This window comes from Pleurodeles waltl, chromosome 6 (assembly GCF_031143425.1).
Source record: "Pleurodeles waltl isolate 20211129_DDA chromosome 6, aPleWal1.hap1.20221129, whole genome shotgun sequence".
NCBI classification, from domain to species: domain Eukaryota; kingdom Metazoa; phylum Chordata; class Amphibia; order Caudata; family Salamandridae; genus Pleurodeles; species Pleurodeles waltl.
The window spans coordinates 497,985,333-498,010,617 of NC_090445.1; the positions used below are offsets into that span (position 1 = coordinate 497,985,333).

The 25,285-nt window shown below is 43.1% G+C and overlaps 1 protein-coding gene across 3 annotated transcripts in view; it reads right to left on the reverse strand.

Annotated features, from left to right (window-relative positions):
* KCND3 (potassium voltage-gated channel subfamily D member 3) overlaps positions 1–25,285 on the reverse strand; it is a 933,785-nt gene that overhangs the window by 45,491 nt on the left and 863,009 nt on the right. Inside the window, exons 6-7 of one of the 3 annotated variants that reach the window (XM_069238662.1) lie at positions 10,240–10,296; positions 3,755–4,002 (exon numbers count right to left, since the gene is read on the reverse strand). In XM_069238662.1, coding sequence (XP_069094763.1) covers positions 3,755–4,002; positions 10,240–10,296 — 305 coding nt within the window. The remainder of the gene's footprint in view (positions 1–3,754; positions 4,003–10,239; positions 10,297–25,285) is intronic. The other 2 variants (XM_069238665.1, XM_069238663.1) reach the window with 2 other exon arrangements.

Below are 25,285 nucleotides of genomic sequence, written 5' to 3' on the forward strand. Positions count from 1 at the left end.
TAACTACCTTTGACCCTGCGTCCAATGCAATCAAAAAGATAATAAACGAGGACTGGAAAATTCTAACCTCAGGAGGACTACCCTTCCAACTGCCCCTGAATGCTTTTAAAAAGGCAAAGAGTATCCGGGACATGATTGTCCACACTCGACCACGGGACAATCTCGTAAGAAACGGACAAGGAACCTTATGGGACCTACCACCCCCAAGAGGACATTTCCCCTGCGGCAACTGCAGTGTTTGCCTGTTCACCAAAAAGACCCTTGAGGTGGAATTGGGCCTACAAACGCCTTGGGAACTGAGGCAGATCACCAACTGCAACAGCAAGAACGTTATCTATATGATAACATGCCCATGCGGTCTCAGGTATATTGGGATGACAACCAGAAGAGTAGGCACACGAATCTGCGACCACAGGAGCACTATTCGCTGCAAAAGAGATGCCACAAAATTGACTGAACACTATGTCACCAGTAACCATCATCCCAACGACATGGAATGGGTGGTCATAGATCAACTCAAACTCACAGTAACGAATTTGAAACAGAAGTTACTGTTCTACGAACAGAGATGGATATGGAGGCTACATAACGACACAAATGGCCTTAATAACAAATTCAATGGTCTACCCTGGGCTAACATCCCTACCCTGTGCCTGCCTGAGTATTTTTTCCTGTATTTTTTTCCTTGTATTTTTCTTCAATTATGCTTTTATATCCTAACCCACAGTATAGACATCTTCTGTAGGGTTTTTAACATATCCTATGTGCCTTTCTTCCCTTCCCTTTTCATCCCCCTCCCCTACCTCTCTCCCTTGCTGCCAATAACACCCCTTTCTCTTTTTCTCCCCTTTCGCCCCTCCTTTCTCCTTTTACCCCCCACCCTCTCCTTTCCTTTCCTTTTTCCCCCCTTTTTCTCCTCCTCTGATTTCCCCTTCCTTCTCTCCTCTCTTTTCACCCCTTTCTTCCATTTTTCCTTTTCTCCTTGCCCCAGAGGGCCACTTAACCCTTCTTTCCTCCCCCTTTTATGTCTCCTCCCTTCCCTTCATAGTCTCTTCCTTTTTTTTCCTCCCTTTTTCCGTGCTCCCCATGCCCCCCACCCGCCCCCACAACTGCCCCCCCTCCCTTCTTTCATTCTTTTTCTCCAGAGGGCCACTTGGCTCTATTTAGAGCCTCTTCCACAGTCGCCCCATTTTATTTATTTATCTCCGGGAGACTTCTTCATCCTGGCCGTTCGCCGTACGCCGCTCCTCATTGAGGCGCTCTTCTCCCAGGGAGACTACACTTCCCGTCTTCCCTGGGAGTATTACGACACGCCGTTTCCCCCGTGACGCGTCATCTCCGCGCGCCCAACCATGTCTCCATACACGAGACACGAGTCGCGGCAGCGCTGCTGCACGCACAACTGTGCTTCTTACACGATTAATGGCAGCGCCGCATATGTACACCTGACGCCGGCCCCCACCGGCGCAGTTTTTACAGCGCACTTTATTGATTGCAACCATTATTAAAGAGCGGGCGCCCTCTCATCCCGGCACCAGAGCGGCTGTGCACCGGCATGTAGGTACACCCACCGGTATTCCCTTTGGAGTGGTAAGTCATAATTTTAGCCTTGCCTGCAACTTGTCTTTTTTTAAATATTTACTTCTTGGACGGAGGTCCCCTCCTCTTCTCCGCCCACCATGTAATTCCAACCGAGTTTACTAGTCTGGCCATTAAGTAACTCTTCAGGGCACTCACCTGTGCCCCCCCTCCCTTTATATTCTGTATATTCAATATCGTCTTTGTCTTTGTCATTGGTTAATCTCCCTATAGAGTGTGACTACAAGGGATACCTCCTCCGGCATTACCCAGACCAGAGGCTATTCGCCTTTTTCCTTGGGGTAGGTCCCCATTGCATGTTAGTGTGTGTGTGGGTTTTTGGTCCTGCACTGCTTTTAGCACCTTGTGTGCTGTGTTGTGTGCTGTGTTTTGTGACACTGATTCACCATATTTATTATAATTACCAGTTTCTTTTCTCTGCAACCCTACCCTAATATGAGCAATCAGTTCAGGTAGGCCATTTACTTTTCCTCTTCCACTCAGTGAGCATGCTTAATAGCATCTACCTTTAGGGGATCCTTGACCCTGAAGAATGGCCCTGACCTTCCAGCACGTAGAGAGGGCAGAAACATGTTGGTCCCTGATTTTTGGACTCCATGAGACATTAGAACTCAACTGAGTCCCAATCATAATTTTAGCCTTACCTGCATGCACCTTTATTAAAATACCTAACTAACCGGGATAGGTGACATGTATGGTAATTTTATTCTTACCTCATCTGGATCCCTGCTAAATATCCAAAAAGATTGATTTCAGCACTCCCTCTGTCGTTCCTTTAACAACGAGGTTGAGTCCGCCCAGGTAGTACTATCTTACCTGGGTGGGGCTAGGTGGTCATATGATGAAGCATGACACTATTATGTGTGTGAGACCACCTAGTCCGTAAAAGCCACTTCCATAGACACTCTCTACACACACCTCCCTATAGAACTAATGTATGCTGAATCAGCATTATTAGTTGAGGGTGCACTAATCCAGTTTCACCCTCTTTTTTGACCACCCCACACTTCCAGTGGTATATTGATATATATATATATAAGAGAAAAGATCTACATTGTCTCATTTTATATTTTTGGTTAGGATATATGTATAGTGATTTTAGGTGTGTATATGTTTTTTTTGTTTCCCCAACAAAACCAGACTACATGTGGTATTAGCTATGGCTTCGTGAAGTTTTCTGATAGCAATCACCTTCGATAATGTTATGCTAGTTGTCAAAACTTCCACTTGTGCTACAACTTTCTTTCTGCACTGTGCACTTTGTTTCGCTTTTAGAGAGTGAACTGTATTATTGTTTTTATATGCATGTACTGTTATGGTCCGAATGAACTTAAATAAATAAATAAAAATACTCTTTCAATCCACACACCAGTACTTAATTTGAAGTATTTCAGTAAGCATCAGTTTAACTAATAAGTCGTGAATAAGAAGGCAGCACAACTCTGGATATATTCTGATAATACCACAACTTCCCTTAGGTTTGCGCTTTTTTAATCAAGCTTTTTGCTTTTGCACCTCGGGTGTATAGAGGGGCATCTGGGAGAGCCACCTCTCCAACAGAAGGATGAAATCAGTTCCTTCTTCGAATGTTCCTCTTCCAAGTAAAACATCTAAGCAGGTATGTGTGTATTTGTGTGCTCAATGGAATGAAATGCTTGTTGCAGTAAACTCTCTCTGACTTTACAGAGGAATGTGAAACCCAGCACTTCTGCAAGGCAGTGTGCTATCATAATATATAGCTGACCAAAGACTCATGACTACATCAAGCATACTCTCAGGACTATAGAATGAGAACAATATAGTTATGGTATGGAACAATGTATCCAGGTTCAAATATAGCATTAGGACAAATGAAACAAATTACTCAAATTAGTTTATCAGACTAAACACATCTATGCATTGATAGGCACATGGCAATTGTGCCACATTACTTGCATGTATTTTATAATCGTGGCATGTCTCCCTTCAAAATTAAGCACAACATTGTTTACATCTCCCAACAGTCTCAGAGTCAAATCCTAACAAACCATGTTTAAGAAGAATCATGAATTGCAAACGTCCATTGAGATCATTTCTCTGTTTTTGTCACAGCTGCGTTGCTCACGGTGGAACATGGAAACTTAACAGCACTGTACATAAGCCTTGGTTTGCTTACCTGGTAGTAAGGGCTTGCTGCTCAGTGCACTGGATGTGGATGGCGCTCAGCTCCTGCATACTTCGCAGGCGTGTGGCTGGTACATTAGAGTTGGGCAGGTGAGTGGTCTTCTTGTTGCGGCGCGAGCAACAAGAAGTGGTCCCCCCCTGATGACTTGAGAGCGATGGGCTTCGTGAGGGAGGATAATGCTGCATTGAACTTTCTACACAGTTCTGCTCAAACATTTGTTCATCCATAAACTCGTGGTTCTGTTGAGAAATGGAATTGGTTCATCAGTAGCTATCTAAGGATTTTCTTTCTCATGCCCTCAGCTCCTTTGTTCAGGTGCGCGATAGGCCCACATGTAGATATCCACTGCCTACAGCTACCAGACTGATCTGCTGTAGACCATGGAATCATGGAAAAAGAGGCAAAAAGTGATTTTTTTGTGCAATCATTACTTGAAATAATGAATTTATAAAATCAAATATAGAAATAAAATTAATTGTTCCAAACACTCATCCCTCCTTCTGCTTTCTTACCAAGTACTACAGGTTATGATCTGCTTGGAGGGTCGGTTGCAGTGCAGAGATAAATAGATGTTAAGTGTGATCACACATATTTAACTTAAAATATATTACATTTTAAACTACATTTCAGGATAAATGCCCTTCACAGGGGCGGGTCCTCCATGAGGGCGGGGGAGCGTCACCACCCAGCCAGCAGCGTCAGCTACAAAACAACGATAGTAAACTGTGTTTATTATCGTTGTTTGGTAAAAGGGCGGGGCCACGAGTGTGACGAGCACTTGAGGGGAGTGCACAGAGCACTCCCCTCAGAGTGCATGTGTGTTTGGCCAGCCGTCTCAGGCAGCAAAAGAGTTGCTGGGCTGGAGAGAGCCTGCACAGGCTCCCAGTCTGCCTGGGAGCACCCTGGCTGGGCACTCCCAGCCAATCCTGATGCTGCTTTGAGCAGCATCAGGATTGGCCAGAGGGCAGGCTGGGAGCCTGTGCCTGCAGCAAGGAGAAGCAGGAGCGTAGAGTGGCGCGCGGCAGTTAAGATAAGTTTTTTTATTTTTTTATTTTTTGTTTTCATTTTATTTTAATCCCCAACCCACTCCCCTGCACACCGCTTGGCCACGAGCCACTCCTGGCTCTCCATAGGTTATATTTCCATTTTAGTGTGCCTCTTTTGGCTTTTAGGCACTGAATCCAGGCTGTGGTAAATCTAGAGTTACAAATGAAGCTGCCAAGTCTCCACTGGCGAGTGAATGTATTAATGTGATATTAATGTCAGTACCACCCTTAGCACCTCTGGAGTTAAGTCAAAAAATCTGTTTTTAATAGAAGTAGGGGACTATACTAACAGATACTACCAGAATATACCGTTTTCCCCTTTAAGTCGGAATCTGTGCGTTCTATACATATGTAATTTCATTCTTGTAGGGACTAAACTTTCCATCAGGAGTCATTGGCTGAAAAAAACGGACAAACCACATTACTATTCTGGAAGGAAGGATTTGAAACCTTTTAACATTGATGTGTTCGGTTGTTGCCCTTTGGGCTGTCAGAGTACAGGGTCACTGAATGTCAGGTTTCCTTTCATTTGCAGTGGCAAACAAAATGATCTTGCAGAGTCTCATGTTTATAATCTATAATTTATCACGTGAGTCATGACTGCCTAACCTTGATCTGTCAACACGAATATTGTTCCAGGCAGTACCTTGCAGGAATACTTAATTGCAGTTCATAGAGACTACATGCTGGGAAGGCAGGCCTTCTTATGATTCTCTGACTAAACCCTGCTTTCTGAGCTAGTGGCTCCAAGCAGGAGAGTCTCAGTTAGAGAATCACTCCATAGCCTTGTCTTCCAACATTATGTTCTCCCCAGCACCTGTTTTCAGTGAACTAGTTTAATGGCGCATTTTTTCTGTGTTGAACAACACATCTACAGTTTTGTGCTTCCTGAAGACATGGCGTCCTAGGAGGCTGTATTAACTGTCGTGTGGCCATCGTAGGAAATCTGCAAGTAGGTTACAAAAGAGTAGCTTTTGAAACCACAGACACGTTTAAGTTCGCTGTGACACTGAATTATACACGGTGAAAACACGTGCACGACGAATCGGAATGCAGATTTACATATAGCTTGATGCAGGAGAGCACCAGGAGAATGCACTTAATATGCATGCGGTAACATATTTGTATAATTCTTTGTCGCTATAAGGACGCCACGCCGCTCCCCCATCGGCATGTAATAGAGGGAGGAGGAGAGTGAACCCACCGTTAAGAGAGCCGACTGCTGGGTGAAATGTAGTGAGTGTAGCTCACTAGTACTTTATCAGTGAAGAAACGTATGCGTGCAATGGGAGTGTAACTCCAGGCAGCGGCTTCCGTGGGTGAAGCCCAGGCGTTGCCGTGCGTACACACACCCTTGGATTTCACGCAGTCCCAGATCTACAAAGGTCCCTAAACCTGGGATTGTGGGAAATCGTCATGCCTCCCAAGGGATGGTGCACCAAGGAGAAAACCCTTTTTGTCTCCTCTTTCTTTTATTTTCTATGTGCTCTCGAAAAAGGAAAATCGTCTTTGTGCAGGAAAGTGTACCTTCCTGCACAGAAATAACTATCCTTGTAACTAGGGTGCCTCGGTTGGCACTCGGCTGCCTGAAGCGCACCAGCACTATGAGAGAGCAGAAGTGCACCATATCACAGTAGATATGGCACAATGGTGCTCTCGGCCTTTCATGCAACGCCACGCACCAAGTTGCCCTGCTGCACTGTGTTGCGTGAAAGTTTACTAAATCTGGCCCCATGTGTATTATGTGCAGATCCAGGGGCGCAGACATTATTAGGGCAGCAGGTGCTGCTGCACAGATGTGTGAGGGGGCTACTGCACCCTAATTATGGCCATTTTTTCCTAGGGGTCAGGGTCTCATTTTTTTCCTGACTTGCATTGAACAATGCATATATATGTGGTAGTACGAGTGGCATGGAATGTTCAGCTTCACCAATGAGATTATCTCTAGAGTGTGAAGCAGGCTCGGATTTATCAAAGAAGACTTTCTTCTGTTATATCCTGCGATCCGGCTAGATGTGCTGAATACAATCTCCACCAATGAATATGTTTGAAGATATTTTATGTATCTTCTGGTGAACTCTTCTATGTGAAGAAGCAATACTTAGATGGACACATGAAAACAGAAAACACTCCAGAGGAAACAGATGTAGCAAAAATATGGCATTTACATTCCCATCACATATGCCACAGGTGTAATATCTATGTACCACCTCTACTTGCATAGAATGGTTTAGTATCTAGTGCTCATGATCATTCATGGAGTGGAACCGAGCCAAACTACAGGGTTTAGGCACAGGAGTGCTATGCTGATGATAAGCTTAGCTGGAAGACTTCAGACTGACGTTGATCGCTCAAACATCCTCAAATTGTAGAGAACGTTCAATCATCCGGCTTATGATGTTGATGAAGGGTACACTTCTAAAGTGTTTGCCTTACTTGGAACAGGGTACCCTGTTGCTAAAACTTGCAGTGTATGGGAAAAAGAAGAGCAAATCTAAGACATAGGGGGCTTCATCTGCAAAGGGTTTTCTTGTTCGCAAACCCTCTGATTCAGTAAATTGAAGGGTTTACAATAGCCAAGACTCTTTTTTAAATGTACTAAACTCATCTAAAGATTCAAAAAAGGTTTTTTGAATCATTAAGTAGGTTTAGAAAAGCATTAGGAATCGCTATTTGGAAGGGATGTTTCAAGGACGCCCTATCCAAATACCAATTCCTACTGGTATATATGAATGTTTTACAAGTAAAATCCTGCCTCATGAATACTGATGTGGTAGGTCGAATTGCAAACAAATACAATTCTGTATTTTGAGAACAGACCTATTAGTACGTAGGTCAGTTCACAAAATAGCAATGCATTCTAGAGAAGTTGGTGCATAGATTTCAACCACTTTTACCAAATCCATTTTAGTACATTCCAAATAAGAAATCTCAAATTGTGAATCGCAATTAGTCACTGTATACAATTTCTTATTTGGAATCTTTGAACATAAAGCCCTGAATTCATAAAACATTGTCAGGGTTACACGAAGATGCCATAGTGCCTGAAAGCGCTATATGGTGAAAGAAGGGTAATGTACACTGCAACCTAAACTTCTTAACTAGTGTCTTTCAAGATCTTTACGTCAATGTTCTTGTGATGCATGAAATGGGTATCCCAAGATTACATTGTCATGTGCCTAGCTAACAAAATATTTTGGGCCCTCATTATGAAACAGGCATTCGGATCCCTGTGGGCGCTAAACTTGAAAGTCACCCACTAGGACTTCAATGTTCTTGTGATGCATGAAATGGGTATCTTAACCTTACATTGTCATGTGCCTTGCTATCGAAATATTTTGGGCCCTCACTATGAAACAGGGAAGTCACCCACTAGGAACCAAATGTGTTTAATGCATGTGCTATTATTGACAGGTGGCGTGAGGCCCTGAATGGAATTCCATGCCCGGTACACACACCTAGAGTTCCAAAATTCAAGGCAAATCCTATGATCACTAAGCACCTGGGTTATCAATCAAATAGGTAAGGCAGTGGCCCCTAATAGCAACAAATGTTATGGGATTGATAATAATCAATGCAGAACTCCTACAATATAATTTGGCATCCCGTGTACACCTGTGCTTACCATTCTCCTTGTCCTCAACTAACTTGAGGGCTCTAAGCACGGAGTTCTGGTGATGATCGTGTCATCAATAGGGATCGAAACTCCATTGATTAATTAGGTGACCCCATTTGTATTAGTATCTAACCTTGCTTTCTGGGACATCTATTGAGAAAGTTTTGTAATGCACAAATATTTCTGCATACCATATGATACTGTCACTTTTCTGAGCAATGAGTACATAAATATTCACATCTCACTGAATATTGAGGTTTATTTCTGGATTGAAGACTTGTAAATATTTGCAATTATTAAATCATAACTGATGATTTTATGAAACCCATGCCATTTTATGCTATGAGGAATCACCGTCTTTGTTTAATTGAGGGACACACACCTGACACCACTGTTAGACATCGCCAGTCGAACTACAAGACAGGCATCTCTCATCCCATTGCGGTGCCCCACAGTAAAGAATCTTGAGCCCCACCAACTCTGAACACAAAAAATTGTATTATGGAGACTTTAAGGGAAGCATGAAAACTTAAAAAACATAGAGAATATTTTTCCTGGGTGACACACAAGGAGCCACCGGCAGGTCTCAACAGGTCTTTGGCTACATATTGCTGGGGCACCACATAAAATACTACTCACCCAGTTATTTGCAATTGGGAGGTAATAAATATTTTCAACCAGGTAGACAATATGTATGAAATAATGATCTCATTTGTTTAAGCTGGTGATCTACCCATCAACTCTTTTGTTTTACAATATTAATGAGGTGTTTTGCTGTGATGGTCCATGTGCTGTTATCCAAGTCTATGATATTTATTCACTGTTAGAAGTCTCATGTATAAGGAATTGGATTACTCAACTTTTTCTTATGCTTTCAAATCAGGTTATTGTTATATTTTTAAGCAAGTCATTAACTGTAGATATAACCATATTTATGATCACTGTCAAATAGATTCATAATATTAGGAAACAGATTTAGTAAGGATATTGATGGAGCATTAGGATGCAACTACAGCCCTCCTTTTCCTACACCGACAACAACAATGGACTTTATCTGCAATATTGCAGGACTTAAAGTGAATAAGGTTTTAGAGCAGCCACCCCAGAATTAAGTATGCACTGTACGTAGCCCAAGTGAACATACTGGTAGAGGTTGATGTGACAGTGTCATGTGTGAGGTGCCCTACGAAAACTATATTAACAAGACCCTAACATTATGATTTCTTACCTGGATACACAAATATTCATGCTCATTTCTGTTTGAAAAATAGCCAACAATACATTCAGATGTTTTCCTATCCTGATTTGTTTGGACAGTTTTATTTGAGAGCCTCCTGGCTGCTTGTGGACAAGCTGGCACACTTAAATATTATACATAAAATCACTACCTGCTCTATAAACGTGGGTCCCTTTTTTATCTTGCACAAATTATGATTTACTGCTCAAAAGTCACAAAACAGCAATGAATATCATCAATCATCAAATCAAAATTCATAAAGCAACAATAGAAAGCAGGATAGGCTAAGTGTGACCTATACAAGCTCAGTTTATCTTGGTCTGATGAAGAGGAGAGTCCAAGAACCAGGCTCTGCACACCTCCTCTTGGCCAGGCCTGGTTAAAAATGCAGTGGAAAAGGCAGCACTGTTGGTGGTTAGCAATAAACCAAGCGAGACACAAAAGAACTTCTCAAAAACAAAGATTTTCATGCACACATTTCTTAATAAAAGACCAACTTGAGACACGAAATCAGACTGGAAACGACTAAGACAGGTGACAAAGAACAGATAGAAACATGTTGAATAAAAATATATACCTTGATGGTGGAGGTTCGTACAGATAACAGGGGATCATCCCCAAGATAGGACAATCCCTACGGGACAACATGCCAACAAAAGATAAGAAGATGGTTCATTGTACATTCCGGCATTCCAAATCTCAACCCTAGCATTCCATTTTTAACATGCAGGTTTTAAGGGCAATTTAACCACTAGGCTCAATGTACAATTACACTATCACATTTTGGTAGCGACATTTCTATACTTTGACAATCAATATTAGCAGTCATAAAGTTGGAAATATGGAGCCATATTTTGTAAAACAAGTAGTTCATAGCCAACACAATAGAACAAGGTCTGAAATATTTTTTGTTCAGGTCTGTTATACATATTTCTATTTTTTCTTTAGAATCCTTTCTGTAAGTTACACTGGGTAAAATATACTTTGACAAATTGATTATTTTTGGTTCCTTAAAATTCCAGTCAAAGTAGCTTAAAGCTGGTTTAATATGCCTGGTCTCTTTATATGTGGTTGTCAGAAGGCCAAATAGTTTTGGTTCTTCTGGCAGTACAACTAGTGTGGTGACGTAGTTTATCTAAGCAATTAGAAGGGTACACCATGAGTGATGTCTGATGATTCTATGAGCTTTTATTAATTTTAATAGCATATAACAGGTAGCATAGAACACTCATAAATTGGGCAAAAAAATGCACTTTCATATCATTTACAAATACTTCAATATAGACAGGCGATAACTTCAAGCACATCTTTGAACCATGACCCTCCACTGTCATATCTTTCCTCTAGTCAATACCTCGACATTGAGCCCAGCCATCCCCCCTCATTATTTTAGGTTGCTGGGGAGATATCCTCCCTGTGTAAATTGGAAACTCCAACGCACTAAAGTAGTCCATGGCTGCTTTCCATTCGTTAATGCTTGTAGTGTCACGCTGTCTCCAGATTTGTGCAAATATCTTGTTGGTGTCAGGACAAATGAGTTTTAATATCTAAAAAGACCCACTTCTTCTAGGATGTGTGGTAGTGCTATGTGTGGGGTGAGTCTAATGTATGTACCAGTTATCTCCATCAATCTGTCTCTGACCCCCTCCCAGAGGGTGTGAAAAATAGAAAAAAACTGATTGTGTGGTAAATAATGTTGCTCACGTCCACCCTGCCTCTACGACAACTAGAAGAGGAGTCCCTACTGATCAGCTATAGCCTTTGTATGGTAAAGTAAAACCTTTGTAAGAAGTTGAATCTGAGTTTGTCTGAAATGGTAATCTCACTAAGGTCCATAAAAAAATCACACCATGCTGCGTCTTCCAGCAGGCCCAAGTTTGTTTTCCAAGCATATTGGAGAATGTGAGATTTGTCAGGTGTGTGTAATGATTGATTTGTAGACTCTAGACATGTCTGAGATGATTAACCTTGTCCCTAGAGGACTGTGGTCCTGTACTTTGTCAGCGAGATGGGAGGGTGTCTAACCTTCATCTCCATGATAAAAGTGCACCTTAACATGGAATACAAAACTGGGTTTGAATCATCATCACTGGGGATGATGTAGTATGCTCACTAATGACCAATGTTTACGAAAGTGGCTAAACAGCTAGCATACGTTCCGATAAAGGGAAGAAATACAGTGATCCAACATAAGAGTTAAAAACAAATACAAAGATCAAAACACCTGTATAAATACTGTGGACAAGCATGACCACTCTAAGAATTTGAATTTGGAAAACTGAATCCCAGTTTAAATCCACAGACAAGCTACAGTACAAGCAATAGTAAAATACCCTAGAAACTACACTGTCAATAGCTTCCAACGCTACCCTAGTGGAACAAGCACAATGAGTTTTGGAAGAATTCTAGGTTCCATGTTCAGTCAACTTCTGTGCTCTGCTCGAACTGTCCAATCAAGTGGTGATATCCTGGTCGTAAATGAACGGGGATCGTTAGCCTTCAGAAGTGGATTGGGGTTATCAATTCATTCCCATCAGAGTGCCAATACACTGGTCTATAACGACTGTCACTCAGTTCGACTTGTGACTGAATTAACACATGCTGCAGAGCCGGGGATCATCTTATCTCTATGTAATTTAGCAGTGTTCTATTGTGCTCGGTTGCGAACATAGATTTCAAAGCTCATAGTAGATTTGAATTCCACAGTAATAAAATGTGAAAGGAACAGCATTTTATTCTCCAGTGAGGAAAGATTAAATTGCCCTAAAATACCTCTTTGTAAACATTGCCTGTAAGTAATTACATTCCATTTATAACATTTCAAATTAACTCTTTCAAGGTCAAGACTTCCTGTGCTTTTCATATGAGTTGTTTATTTTTAAATCAACACAATTTGACAAATCTGCAAGACTGAAGAGTTTTGCTGAAGATGCAGAAGGAGACATTTCCGGTTGGTTAGTTTTAGTCTCAAGAGGGCATTTGTTTTTTTACGAGAAGCTTTTGTGTTTATTTTTTAAAGGTAACTACTAATTGCTGGAACTGGATTTACAGTATCACATCCTTAACTGGCTGAAACTTTGGGACCAGAGTGGGGAATCACGTATCTTTGTACCCTTTAAGGGTGTAATATTCAATGTTTCCACTCACTCACTCATGTACTCGCTTATGCAGTCACTCACGTTTCCCTTTACTGGCACCTTCACTCACGGTCTGACATTATTACCTGTTACCATTAGCTACTCACTCACTCGCCCACTCATTCACATGAAGGACGTGTGTCTGGGCTGTTGTATCACTTTAAATAAAGTCGCATTGATGAACAGGATGTCTCAGCGAGTTAATCATCTATTTCTGTAATCTGCTGTAACATGCAGAACACACAACTGAATGCCAGCAAGGCAAACGTAGGCAAAAACGTAAGTATTTTGAGTAGCTTAAACGAGTGCTATCAACAGTACTTAATTTGTATAACTAACAAACTAAATAAATAAATAAATAAGTGCCAGGGTCAAATAAATTCTTTAGGCTATCACTGCAGTTTGCATGCCCGACAAAGCTGCCAAACATCAGGATCAGCTACCACAGGCCTACAAAATGTGACTTTTTTCACTAAACCAGGTGACCTAAAGCTCTAAGAATGGCCCAGGCATGCTGGTATTATTATTTTTTAATTGCATATCAGATCATTAAACACTCTGCTCTTTTAAAAATAAACTGACGTCGGCACCATGTACTGGTGTGTTATAAATATTTGCTTGTCTTAAGAAATAAGTGGCAGTGCCAAGTACAGACAATTAACAGCACAGATCTAGAACTGGCTATTAATCATGTCAAATAACTTTGACAGTGGCAGCGGGTGAACTTATGAGCATCTGTTATGTCACTGCTTTAGATATTATCTGGAGTAAATACTGAACCTTTTCAAAAGTTTGATTCACAATGCTCCAAAAGAAAAAAAAAATATTGAATGCATTTTACTAAAAAAAAATTTCCATTAGCAGCAAAATTTGAGTGTGGCCACGTGCTACCAGTGCCATACCGAACACTAGTTGTATGTCAGAATATTATTGACCAAAACATCGACTGACAGAATCATTGTGCCTTAAAATTTGGTTTATAAAAGTATTGTCCTCCTGGGTTTAGATTTCATATAAACTGCAATAGCTTTGTAAACACTATATAGTTAACAATATTTTCGTCAGGTGAAGGGCAAACCACAATATTTTCGTACCACAACTGAAAATGTCGTGTCATATAAATATTTGTATGATAGTTACCTGATTAATGTAGCAATCAGCGGCAATTAGGATTCGCGGGTGGAGATGCTTTCTAAACATCATTGAAGGTACAGGTATCATGAGACTAGTGACCCGACTGTAACCTATAGCAGGGCTCAATTAAAACCTCTACACTGAAGTTCACCAGTCCTTCCTTTGAGGTTACAGCATTTGGCCTGTATGGACCTCCATCACAACACAAGCCCTAGTACTCCCCTCCATTGCTTGGTTCACTGATATTCATTGGCAGAATCATAGCTGCTGTACTAGGGGAGTGTCAGAAATGTGCTGATATCATCTTCACCTGGTTAATGGGGAAGAAAAGTGGCAAAACTGGTAAAACAGAGTGGATGTTCCGAAAATTGGCTCAGATCGTTTGAACGACTTTCACCATTTTCATACTGCACAAATGTGCATTGCCCATTGAGAATTTCGATTTCTATGTCTGGAGCTGGAAACTGCAGTCAACCCCGGTACATATAAAGCCATTATCACATTTTGACTGTAAAGATTCTCCAAGTTTATAAACTCTACTCTTAACACATCTAATCGTTTATTTTCATTGTCTAAAATGGGCTACAGTAAACATGGAAAATTACCTAATACTATATCTCTCCTGTTTAAAAATACGAATTTCCTAAGAATGTGTCAAATATTTCCTCATAACTGAACCCTACCTTACATTTTAATCCCTTCCTTTTGATATGATGACGTTCTGTATTTCCAATGAATTCAGAAAATCAGCTTTAAATGTGTTGTCCAAAACGTGTTTTAATTTCAACATGTTTTCTCCGTGGCATTAGATTAAGCCAAATTAAATCTAATTCATTCTCAAATTGAATGTAATGATGGAAAGGAGTACATTTACATGGAATTATTGAGGTGGATAGAAGAGTTTCAGCATCTGACCATAAATGTGCTAAGCAGCTCCGTAATGAAGGCACAGCTGATCCTTACGCCCTTCGGATCTCAACTGCGGCCACAGATCTAATTGGTCCTAAATTTGTTGATAAATGTAATAAATCTTTGGCTACTGCTGAACTTCCAGCTAGCTGGAAGCAAGCACATAGTGTGTCACTGCCAAAAAACTCTTCTGTTCTCTTCAACTATTTTGTTATGGATCTTTTTAACCAAACTTATCGAAATGCACATTTACTCCCAGTTAATGATGTATTTAGGAGAAAATCTAGCATACTCTCACTCTGGCTTCAGACTGTCTCACAGCACAGGGACTGTCCTCTTGGCTGTTGCGGAAGACATAAGAGGCCTGCTGAATCATGGTGGTTTTGCCGCCTTGGTCCTTCTAGATCTCTAGGCAGCCTTTGATACGGTGTCACACTCTGTGCTTGTTAAACAGCTGAAGAGCATTGGTGTGTTGGAGTCAGACTGGAATGTAATAAATTCTTTCTTTCTTACAGATTCAACAGTGTCTTCTTGGCCCCCTTTCAATCAGACAATATTAGTCTTCCTTATGGTGGGCATCGGGGATCTTCCCCGAGGCCCACGTTGCTTAAAGTCTACATTCATTCATTTATTCACATAAAGAGCTATATCTTTAAATGTTTTTGCACAGAGTACTCTAATTTACTTAATTTAATTACTAGCTTTTAGAGTCCATGGTAATAGAGCACTCTTAAAATGGAATTTCAATTCAAATTCAATCCAGTTCAATTTTCCCTTACAAATGGGATATGACAAATCAAAACTTTGGTAGTATGGTGGAATTTCCACATTTATAAATACAAGAACAGGCCAAGGTTTGAGTGTGTTTCTTGGTGAGGCCTAATGGTTCAGATAGAAAATCTGTTAGCACACCCACACGTGTAGATTTGTGAATAATCCCAGTAATTTGCAGTTAGTTTCCTACCTTGGAAATAGACAGGGGTTTACTTATGCCCACGGCAGAAATTGGTGCATTTTCACAATAGGAATGGGGAGGAATCACCTCCACCATTCATTGAAGTGGAAAGATTTCTTGTGGCAACTGATGTTTTATACCACTTTGGATTTCTGGAAGAGGAAATACACATTGAGTCTTTCCCAGATTTGTAAGATTACACCAGCAATTCTTCTTGAGTTCCCTCAAAGTCAGAAATGTACACCAAACTAATAATATCCCATATTGTTGAAAACATTGATCTTCATCGCAGTCTCCAAACAGTGGTCAGAATCTGCTTACCTCAATGAATTATCCCAGAACTATGTCTCCTTTGGTGAGACACACAGTAGTAACTGTCACAGTGGAATGACCTAACCAATTAAGGAAATTATTTTTATCTGGCTGCATGACTCAGGCTCCACTGGTGAGCAAAATCACTTGCGTTTATAAAAAAACAAGTTCTAAATCCAGGGGTCACCTGCTACTAACCACAACAAGGCAGGGAAAATATATGCAGCAATCTTTATCCACCAGCAGGAAATTCGTTGAAGCAACAGAGAATATACAGAAGCAATTATCTTCTACTGGCAGGAGCAATACAGCAAAACATGGCATGGGATCTTGAAAAACATTTTATTTTTTATTACTATCTACCCTGATAAAATCAGAACTTTTAAAATTGGTTCTCATATTATCAACTTTATAATCCCCTCTAAGAATGTATTTCAATATTACATTAATATGCAAGTTATATATTGTTATTACAGTGATGGTGATCAATCTTGACATTGTCCTATTTTGTTTCAATCCTGGCACTTGACAATAATAGTCAATCCTTTTATAGTAATGTCTTTACATTTTCTTTTTAAAAAGAGAAGAACATTTACAATGTAGATCAGTATAAAACGGTTATTTTACAAATGATATTAGAGAGCCATTGTTGAAATGCTCAAATCACCCATGGGGTCTCTTTGACCAAATATAAAGGAAAGGTTTTGTGTAACAGCCCTCTTGGGGAAAGACATAAGACTCTGAAGGAGCTAGGAAACCTCTGGGGTTTTAGAGACCACTGATGGAGGAGTAAGCTGTGACTATGTATCAGCTGTGAGAATGCCATAGTTTAGGGAACAAACAGAAAATGTTTTGTCTCTGATTTTCGATATCCTGAAGCTAGGACAAATCAGCAGGTTGTCTAAGAATGAACAAAGTTGTCTCTGAGAAATGTATGACATAAGGTGCATTTTTCAGGAAATAAGGGATACCGAAGTGAAGAGATTTATGCACTAGATACAAAACTCTGCACCTTACCCATGCCCTAATACTGAGCCAGTAGAGAGAACACAATAAATGAATAGCACGGCTGAACCTTGGTGCCTGAAAGGCCAATTTGGCAGTGGTAGTCTGAACAATCTGCTATTTGCTTTAGAGATATTAAGAAAGCCATAGGTAAAAGGAACTGCAATAGTCCAGTTGTGTTCTCTTAAAGGCTGATACTGCCATGTTTCTGCAATCACCAGAAATGAAAGGCATCATATTGAATATTTTTTTCAGGTGGAACATGGAGGTAGCGATAATATTGACTTACGCATCCATAAGAGGTTGATCATCAATCTTCATCCCTAAATTATTAACATCTATTACACAAAAGGGACAAAACCACATCTCCCTCACCTAGAAGGAAATGAACCATAGATCAGTTCTGCTGTCTGTACTTAAAACCTCAGGCTTGTCCAAATTTAACGTAATCCAGTTGTTACTTAACCAGTCCATCACAGCCAGCAGACTTTACTGAAGCTAAGGTATGGACATCACATTACCTCATATTGTCAAAAGAACCTGGTTGTCATCAATATAAGTATATAACAGAAGTCCGCAAATATTTGAGAGGCAATCAAGAAGTGACACCTTTTTGTTAAAAGGTGGGGTGATAATGCTGGCCCTTTGGATACTCTGCAGGTGATTTGTGTAGCCGCAGGTATGAAAAGAGGGTAAGAAAGCACCTGGGGCTGATCTTTAAGAAATGGTCTTATCCACATCAAAGCAATACCTTGATAGGCAATTTTTGTCAAGCTAGACAGCAGCAGGCCATGGTCAATTGTGTCCGATACTATATGTAGAATTAGAAGAATCAGGAGGCTGTTCACATTGTTAAATGTAATTTTCTTGCAGGTACAAAAGGAGACGTTCACACGTTTTCAATACATCTTTGTTGTGTGTGAGAGAGGTGTAGTGTTGTACAGTGTGTAAAAATATTATTGAGTTTATTCCAAGGTACTAAAAGATCCCAAGCAGAAGTTGCACATAGGAAAAAATAAAAGGTAGCTTGAAACTGGGTGAATACTGCTGAACAACTAGTGCACCAGATGTGTGTGGTCTTGAGGTGGCTGATTGCAGAGAAATGAAGATAGAGGTAAATTGACTGGAAGCATTTCAGCAAACCTTTGTATGTTATGGTTAGTCCTTTGTTATGTATTAGTGTAAAAGTTGTCTGGAGGCTGATATCTATGAAATGGAATGCTTAAGGGGAGAGTAAGAACTCTTCGTTAAAAAGATGATTACGTTGCTCTTCACCTATGATGTCCGTGATTTTGTAATATTATGCCACTGAAGATTATGTAGTCATAAAACAGCACCTCAGAAGTGTTGATGTTGAAGGTGGATCTGATAGGAATTAGTCAATTTGAGTTTGGTGATTATTTCAAGGTCTTGTTAATGCGAGGCTTTGCGTTGATTTATTGACCTTTTCCTGAAGGTTCAGAACAGGGCTGGAAAGGACAAGATGAGAGTATGTGATCAGCAGATAATAAGGAGGGACATACGGAGAAAGACATGTAGAACTGTGATTAAGAGTGACTACACGGAGATTCAGAGCAGCCATGATAGCGGGAGAGTTGGAATTACCGAATTAATGGTGTACCACAAGATAAGAGGAAATACCATCTAGAGAGGAACACAGGTGAAATCTGGATTATATAACAGTAGGGTGTTTTCAATTATAGTTGATCAGACATGGCCAAGTTTCACCAGGGTTTATGATATTTGAATATTTTACCAAGGGTCCTATGGGAGCTCATCTAAGACTTATGTGGAAGTATCTTGCCACTTTCTCAGTTCTAGCATGCTGCAGGGCTTGCCTATGCGTAGGCATTAAGCAGACAGAGAATTATATTTATTGTACTTGTTGGACTTTTGCTTCTGCAGGGTCATCCCCAGACTTTTTTGCCTCCTGCCTCCTATATTTTTCTGACATGTTGCTGTTGGCTTTTCAACTCTGAGCACTTTACCACTGCTAACCAGTGCTAAAGTGCATATGCTCTCCTGTTTGAATTGTATGTAAGTGGTTTATCCATGATTGGCATATTTGATTTACTAGTAAGTCCCTAGTAAGGTGCACTAGAGGTGCCAGGGCCTGTAAATCAAATGCTACTAGTGGGCCTGCAGCACTGGTTGTGCCACCCACATAAGTAGCTCTGTAATCATGTCTCAGACCTGCCACTGCAGTGTCTGTATGTGTATTCTTACACTGTAAATTCGACTTGGCAAGTGTACCCACTTGCCAGGCCTAAACCTTCCCTTTTCTTACATGTAAGGCACCCCTAAGGTAGGCCCTAGGTAGCCCCAAGGGCAGGGTGCAGTGTATGGATAAGGTAGGACATATAGTAATGTGGTTTATATGTCCTGACAGTGAAATACTGCCAATTTCGTTTTCACTGTTGCAAGGTCTGTCTCTCTCTCATAGGATCATATGGGGGCTACCTTTAAATATGATTAAAGTGTAGATTCCCCTAGAGAAGAGATGGACAGGTGGAGTTTGGGATCCCTGAACTCACAATTTAAAAATGCATCTTTTAGTAAAGTTGATTTTGAGATTGTGAGTTTGGAAATGCCACTTTTAGAAAGTGAGCATTTTCTTGCTTAAACCATTCTGTGACTCTGCCTTGTTTGTGGATTCCCTGTCTGGGTCAGTTGACAGTTGGGTTGTTTTTCACCTCACACCAGACAGTGACACAAAGGGAGCTGGGGTGTGATCTGCATTCCTGATTAGCCATCTCTGCTAGGAGGGAGGGGTGGAGTGGTCACTCTCATCTGAAAGGACTGTGCCTGCCTCTGACAATGCTGTCTCCAGCCCCCTGGTGTGTGTCTGAGGCCTTGCCTGGGCAAGGCAGGATTTCGCAAGAAGGTGTGAGTCCCCTTTGAAGGAAGGTGACTTCAAAGACTAAAATGGGTATAAGAAGGGCACCCAAACTTACAAACTTTAGAAACACTTCTGGAATCAAGGGGAACCTCTGCCTGGAGAAGAGCTGATCGCTGAGGAACAAGTGCTGCCCTGCCTGTGACTGTGCTTTGTGGAGCTTTCCTGCAGTGCTGCTTCTGCCAGAGTAAGAGGGCAAAGACTGGACTTTGTGTGCCTTCCATCTTGAAGAAGAAATCTCCAAGGGCTTGATGTAGAGCTTGCCTCCTGTTATTGAAGTCTCAGGGATAGCAAAGACTTCTTCCTGCCAGCACCTGGAGTCTCTGGAGAGACCCCTACTCTGCTCTGTGGTGCCCTTCCAGTTCCTGGGACCCTGAAAGGAGAGGCTGGCAGCCTAAGGACAAAAATACACGCACCGAGCGCCGTGCGGAGAAAAGATCGACGCGAATCCGATCGCGGCTGAGAAAACGACGCGACGCCGGCTCCGCAGCTGAGAAACGACGCTGCAGGAAACGCGACCGAAGAATCGACGCCCGGAGCAGGAGAAACGACGCGCAGCATCGCTGACGAAGGCTGAGAGATCGCAACCTGCGCCGCGGGACTTTCGGACCGTCGCGTGGCTGGCTGTTTCGACGCGCATCGCCGTGCCGAGTTGTTTTCGACGCATATAACCGTGCAGGGTTATTTTCGACGCGCACAGCCCGTGCGGGGTTATTTTTGACGCAAACCAGGTACATTTACACGCTAGCAGCGCTAGTGTGTTGTTACAACTACCTAAAGACTCTTTTTATTTTAAACCTTTTAAAAATCATAACTTGACTTGTGTATGTTGGATTTTTGTCGTTTTGGTCTTGTTTTGTCTAGATAAATATTTCCTATTTTTCTAAACTGGTGTTGTGTCATTTTGTAGTGTTTTCATTAAGTTACTGTGTGTGTTGGTACAAATACTTTACGCCCAGCACTCTGAGGTTAAGCCTACTGCTCTGCCAAGCTACCAAGGGGGTAAGCAGGGGTTAGCTGAGGGTGATTCTCTTTTATCCTAACTAGAGTGAGGGTCCTTGCTTGAACAGGGGGTAACCTGACTGTCAACCAAAGACCCCATTTCTAACATTGGTGGCAGCGGTGGGATTTGGACTTGTGTTTGTACTTGACATACAGTAATTAAGTGTACACTACTGTTTTGATCTCAGACCACTACGTGACCACATACTACTTGTCTTGTGATTCTGCTTTTTGTTCTCTGATGTCCTCCTGGAAGTATTGATGATATTTTTGGACTTTGTTTTTTGGTTGTGAAGCCTTTGCAGAAATGGAAGTCAATTTCTGGCACCTATCTATGTATAAAAAGTGGCAGCTTAAAGCATTCTGCATGGAAAGGGGACTGGCTGTGAACAAGGAATCCAGAAGGGAGGATCTTGAGTCAGCCCTGTTTCAGGATGAATTGAAACGTTGTCAGGCAACACCACCAAATGAGTCTGAGGAGGATAACTACTCTGAGGAGGAGGACTACTCCAAAGAGGAGGGCAGTGGCCCTGAGGAGGGAACAGAAAGAGATGATAGGCTCCTAGCTCGAATCCGGAGTCTGGAAGAGCTTAAGAGGGCCGAGGAGAAGAGAGCCTTAGTCCTGGCAGAAAAGAGGAGGGACTTAGAGATTAAAAAAATGATTTATGCTTACGAGCTTAAATTGAAAGAGCTGGAAGTCATGAGGGCTGAGTCCAGCTGGAATGGTGGCAGCAACAATTGTATATCCAGTGATGCTGCAGAAGTACACATGCCCAGAGAGGTGGTGCCCTACTTGAAGGAGGGAGTTAACACACGCCAGGAGGTTCAGGGGTATGAGGTAGCTCCAGTGATGCACAGGGTCCCTGAGGTGGATTGGGGAACTGGCATGGGGAGTCATATTCCTACTGGTGGGAGGGACACTCTACTGACTCTAGTTGAGAGTGACAGGGAGAGGGGTTCCCCCCAGGTAGAAGTCCTGGTTATGGAGTGTGAAGACCTCCCAGAAGAGTGTGGGTTGAGTGTCAGGGACAGTCAGGTACTGTCTCACCAGTCTCAGGAGGGTGATGTGGGGTGCTTTTTCAAAACAGAGTCACTGGATGGTTGGGTGAAGGGTACTTTGGTTAATTCATGTGAGGGGCTGAGTGATGTAATTGCTGGAGAGCATATGTCTAGTCCTTATTTTCCAGAGCTATGCCAACACCAGGTGGAGTGTGAGTTCTCTGACCCCAGGGATCTTACAATGGAGGCAGACTTCTGGGTGAGTACCAGAGAGTCTGAAGAGGCATTTGGGGGTGCTCCTGAGAGGAGTGGTCTAGGTAGTTCCCAACCAGGTGAGGTAGGGAAGGATTGTAGTGTCCCAGGTAGGTCCCAGTGTAGTGGGATGGGTGAGGGACCCCATGTCCAGTCTCAGAGGAGAGGGAATGGGGATGGGTTGAGGCCCAAGGTGCCCGAGATCCGGTCCCAGGTCCTGGAGGGTTCCCTGCGGGAACACCAGGAGGGGAGCCTAGCCTGTACCATAGGGCCATCTGTTGAGGGAGACCCCACAGTGTCAGGAGAACTTGGGGGGGCGGCTGTAGCCAGCGTCCCACCAGTTCTGGTGTCTGGCAGTACCACTCCTAGTGAGGGGGTGCAGAAGTCCAGACAGAGGGTTGAGAGGGGGTTGCGGACCCCAGTGGAGAACCTAGAGGGTCAGGGGTCAGCTCTGAGAGCAGAGCCCCCCATGAATGACCTTGGTGAGACCATTTCTGGGCTGGGGGGAATCCAGACTCTGTCACATGGGCAGAGGTCAGGAGACCTGCGCCAGCCAGACTCTTGTGTGGCCCTTCGGGACAGTGTGTCCCTTGAGGGGGGTAAGTGTGCCCCCCTGGAAGTCCTGGTGTGCCAGGCAATGGTTCAACCGCAGGGTGGTGACTCTGGGTTGAATGATCAGGTTCAGGGGGTAAACTCTGACCTGATGGGGGGTAAGTGTGCTCCCAAGGAAGTCCTGGTGTGCCAGGCAGTGGTTCAACCGCAGGGTGGTGACCCTGGGTTGGATGACCAGGTTCAGAGGGTAAACTCTGACCTGGTAGGGGGTAGGTATGCCCCCCAGGAAGTCCTGGTTTGCCAGGCAGTGATCCAGTCTGTGGGTACAGACCCTGGATTGGGAGGCCAGGTTAAGGGTGTCCCCCCTGACCTGGAGGAAGGGGCTACTGCTAACAGTGCCCCTACCATGTTGTCTTCTGGGGGGGCCACTCCTAGTTGGGTGGTTCAGGACCCCAGAGGAGAGGGCAGGGGGAGGGAAGCCTCACCCCTGGCCCTGGTCCAACCTGAAGGTACAGACCCCAGGTTGGAGGATCAGTTGCAGGTTAACATCCCTGCACTGATGGAAGAATTGTGCAGGACTGCTTCTACAAGCACCCTGACAGTTTTTGACTCTGGGGGTGCCGCTTCTGTAGGGAGGTTACAGAGCCCCAGAGGGGAGGACCAGGGTCAGGTTGTCATCCCTGACCTGGTGGAAGAGAGAGTGGTCAAAGGGTGCCAGGCACCTGGGGCTACCACCCCCCACTCTCCACAGTCACAGTGGTTAGAGAGGCCTGAGGTCGGGCTCTCATCCCTGACAGTTGTCTGGGGCCACTGTGGCTTGCTGTCCTGGTGGACAGAGTTGCCCCTGGGGGGGGGAGGACGAGAGTCACACCCCGGGGGTGGAGTGGGCAACACCACTGTGTTGGCCCTGGTGGTACTATCTGCCCATTGCAATACATCAGTGAGCAAAGTAAAGTTAGGTGTTGCACAGATGGTGTCTGTAGATGTGGAGAAGGGTTCCCCATGGGTTAGCTTAGGGGGCCCTGAGAGTATGGACAGAGGGATCCAACTGGAGTCAGGAAGGCGTAGAACTGGAACATGCCCCTGCTGTTGTGGGCCTGGGTCCCTGTTCTATCGCCCCAATCAGGGAAGTACATCAAGGTATTGATTGTTCTCCCCTGGCTTTAGGCTGGTAGGGGGTCGTGTTGGACTTTTGCTTCTGCAGGGTCATCCCCAGACTTTTTTGCCTCCTGCCTCCTATATTTTTCTGACATGTTGCTGTTGGCTTTTCAACTCTGAGCACTTTACCACTGCTAACCAGTGCTAAAGTGCATATGCTCTCCTGTTTGAATTGTATGTAAGTGGTTTATCCATGATTGGCATATTTGATTTACTAGTAAGTCCCTAGTAAGGTGCACTAGAGGTGCCAGGGCCTGTAAATCAAATGCTACTAGTGGGCCTGCAGCACTGGTTGTGCCACCCACATAAGTAGCTCTGTAATCATGTCTCAGACCTGCCACTGCAGTGTCTGTATGTGTATTCTTACACTGTAAATTCGACTTGGCAAGTGTACCCACTTGCCAGGCCTAAACCTTCCCTTTTCTTACATGTAAGGCACCCCTAAGGTAGGCCCTAGGTAGCCCCAAGGGCAGGGTGCAGTGTATGGATAAGGTAGGACATATAGTAATGTGGTTTATATGTCCTGACAGTGAAATACTGCCAATTTCGTTTTCACTGTTGCAAGGTCTGTCTCTCTCTCATAGGATAATATGGGGGCTACCTTTAAATATGATTAAAGTGTAGATTCCCCTAGAGAAGAGATGGACAGGTGGAGTTTGGGATCCCTGAACTCACAATTTAAAAATGCATCTTTTAGTAAAGTTGATTTTGAGATTGTGAGTTTGGAAATGCCACTTTTAGAAAGTGAGCATTTTCTTGCTTAAACCATTCTGTGACTCTGCCTTGTTTGTGGATTCCCTGTCTGGGTCAGTTGACAGTTGGGTTGTTTTTCACCTCACACCAGACAGTGACACAAAGGGAGCTGGGGTGTGATCTGCATTCCTGATTAGCCATCTCTGCTAGGAGGGAGGGGTGGAGTGGTCACTCTCATCTGAAAGGACTGTGCCTGCCTCTGACAATGCTGTCTCCAGCCCCCTGGTGTGTGTCTGAGGCCTTGCCTGGGCAAGGCAGGATTTCGCAAGAAGGTGTGAGTCCCCTTTGAAGGAAGGTGACTTCAAAGACTAAAATGGGTATAAGAAGGGCACCCAAACTTACAAACTTTAGAAACACTTCTGGAATCAAGGGGAACCTCTGCCTGGAGAAGAGCTGATCGCTGAGGAACAAGTGCTGCCCTGCCTGTGACTGTGCTTTGTGGAGCTTTCCTGCAGTGCTGCTTCTGCCAGAGTAAGAGGGCAAAGACTGGACTTTGTGTGCCTTCCATCTTGAAGAAGAAATCTCCAAGGGCTTGATGTAGAGCTTGCCTCCTGTTATT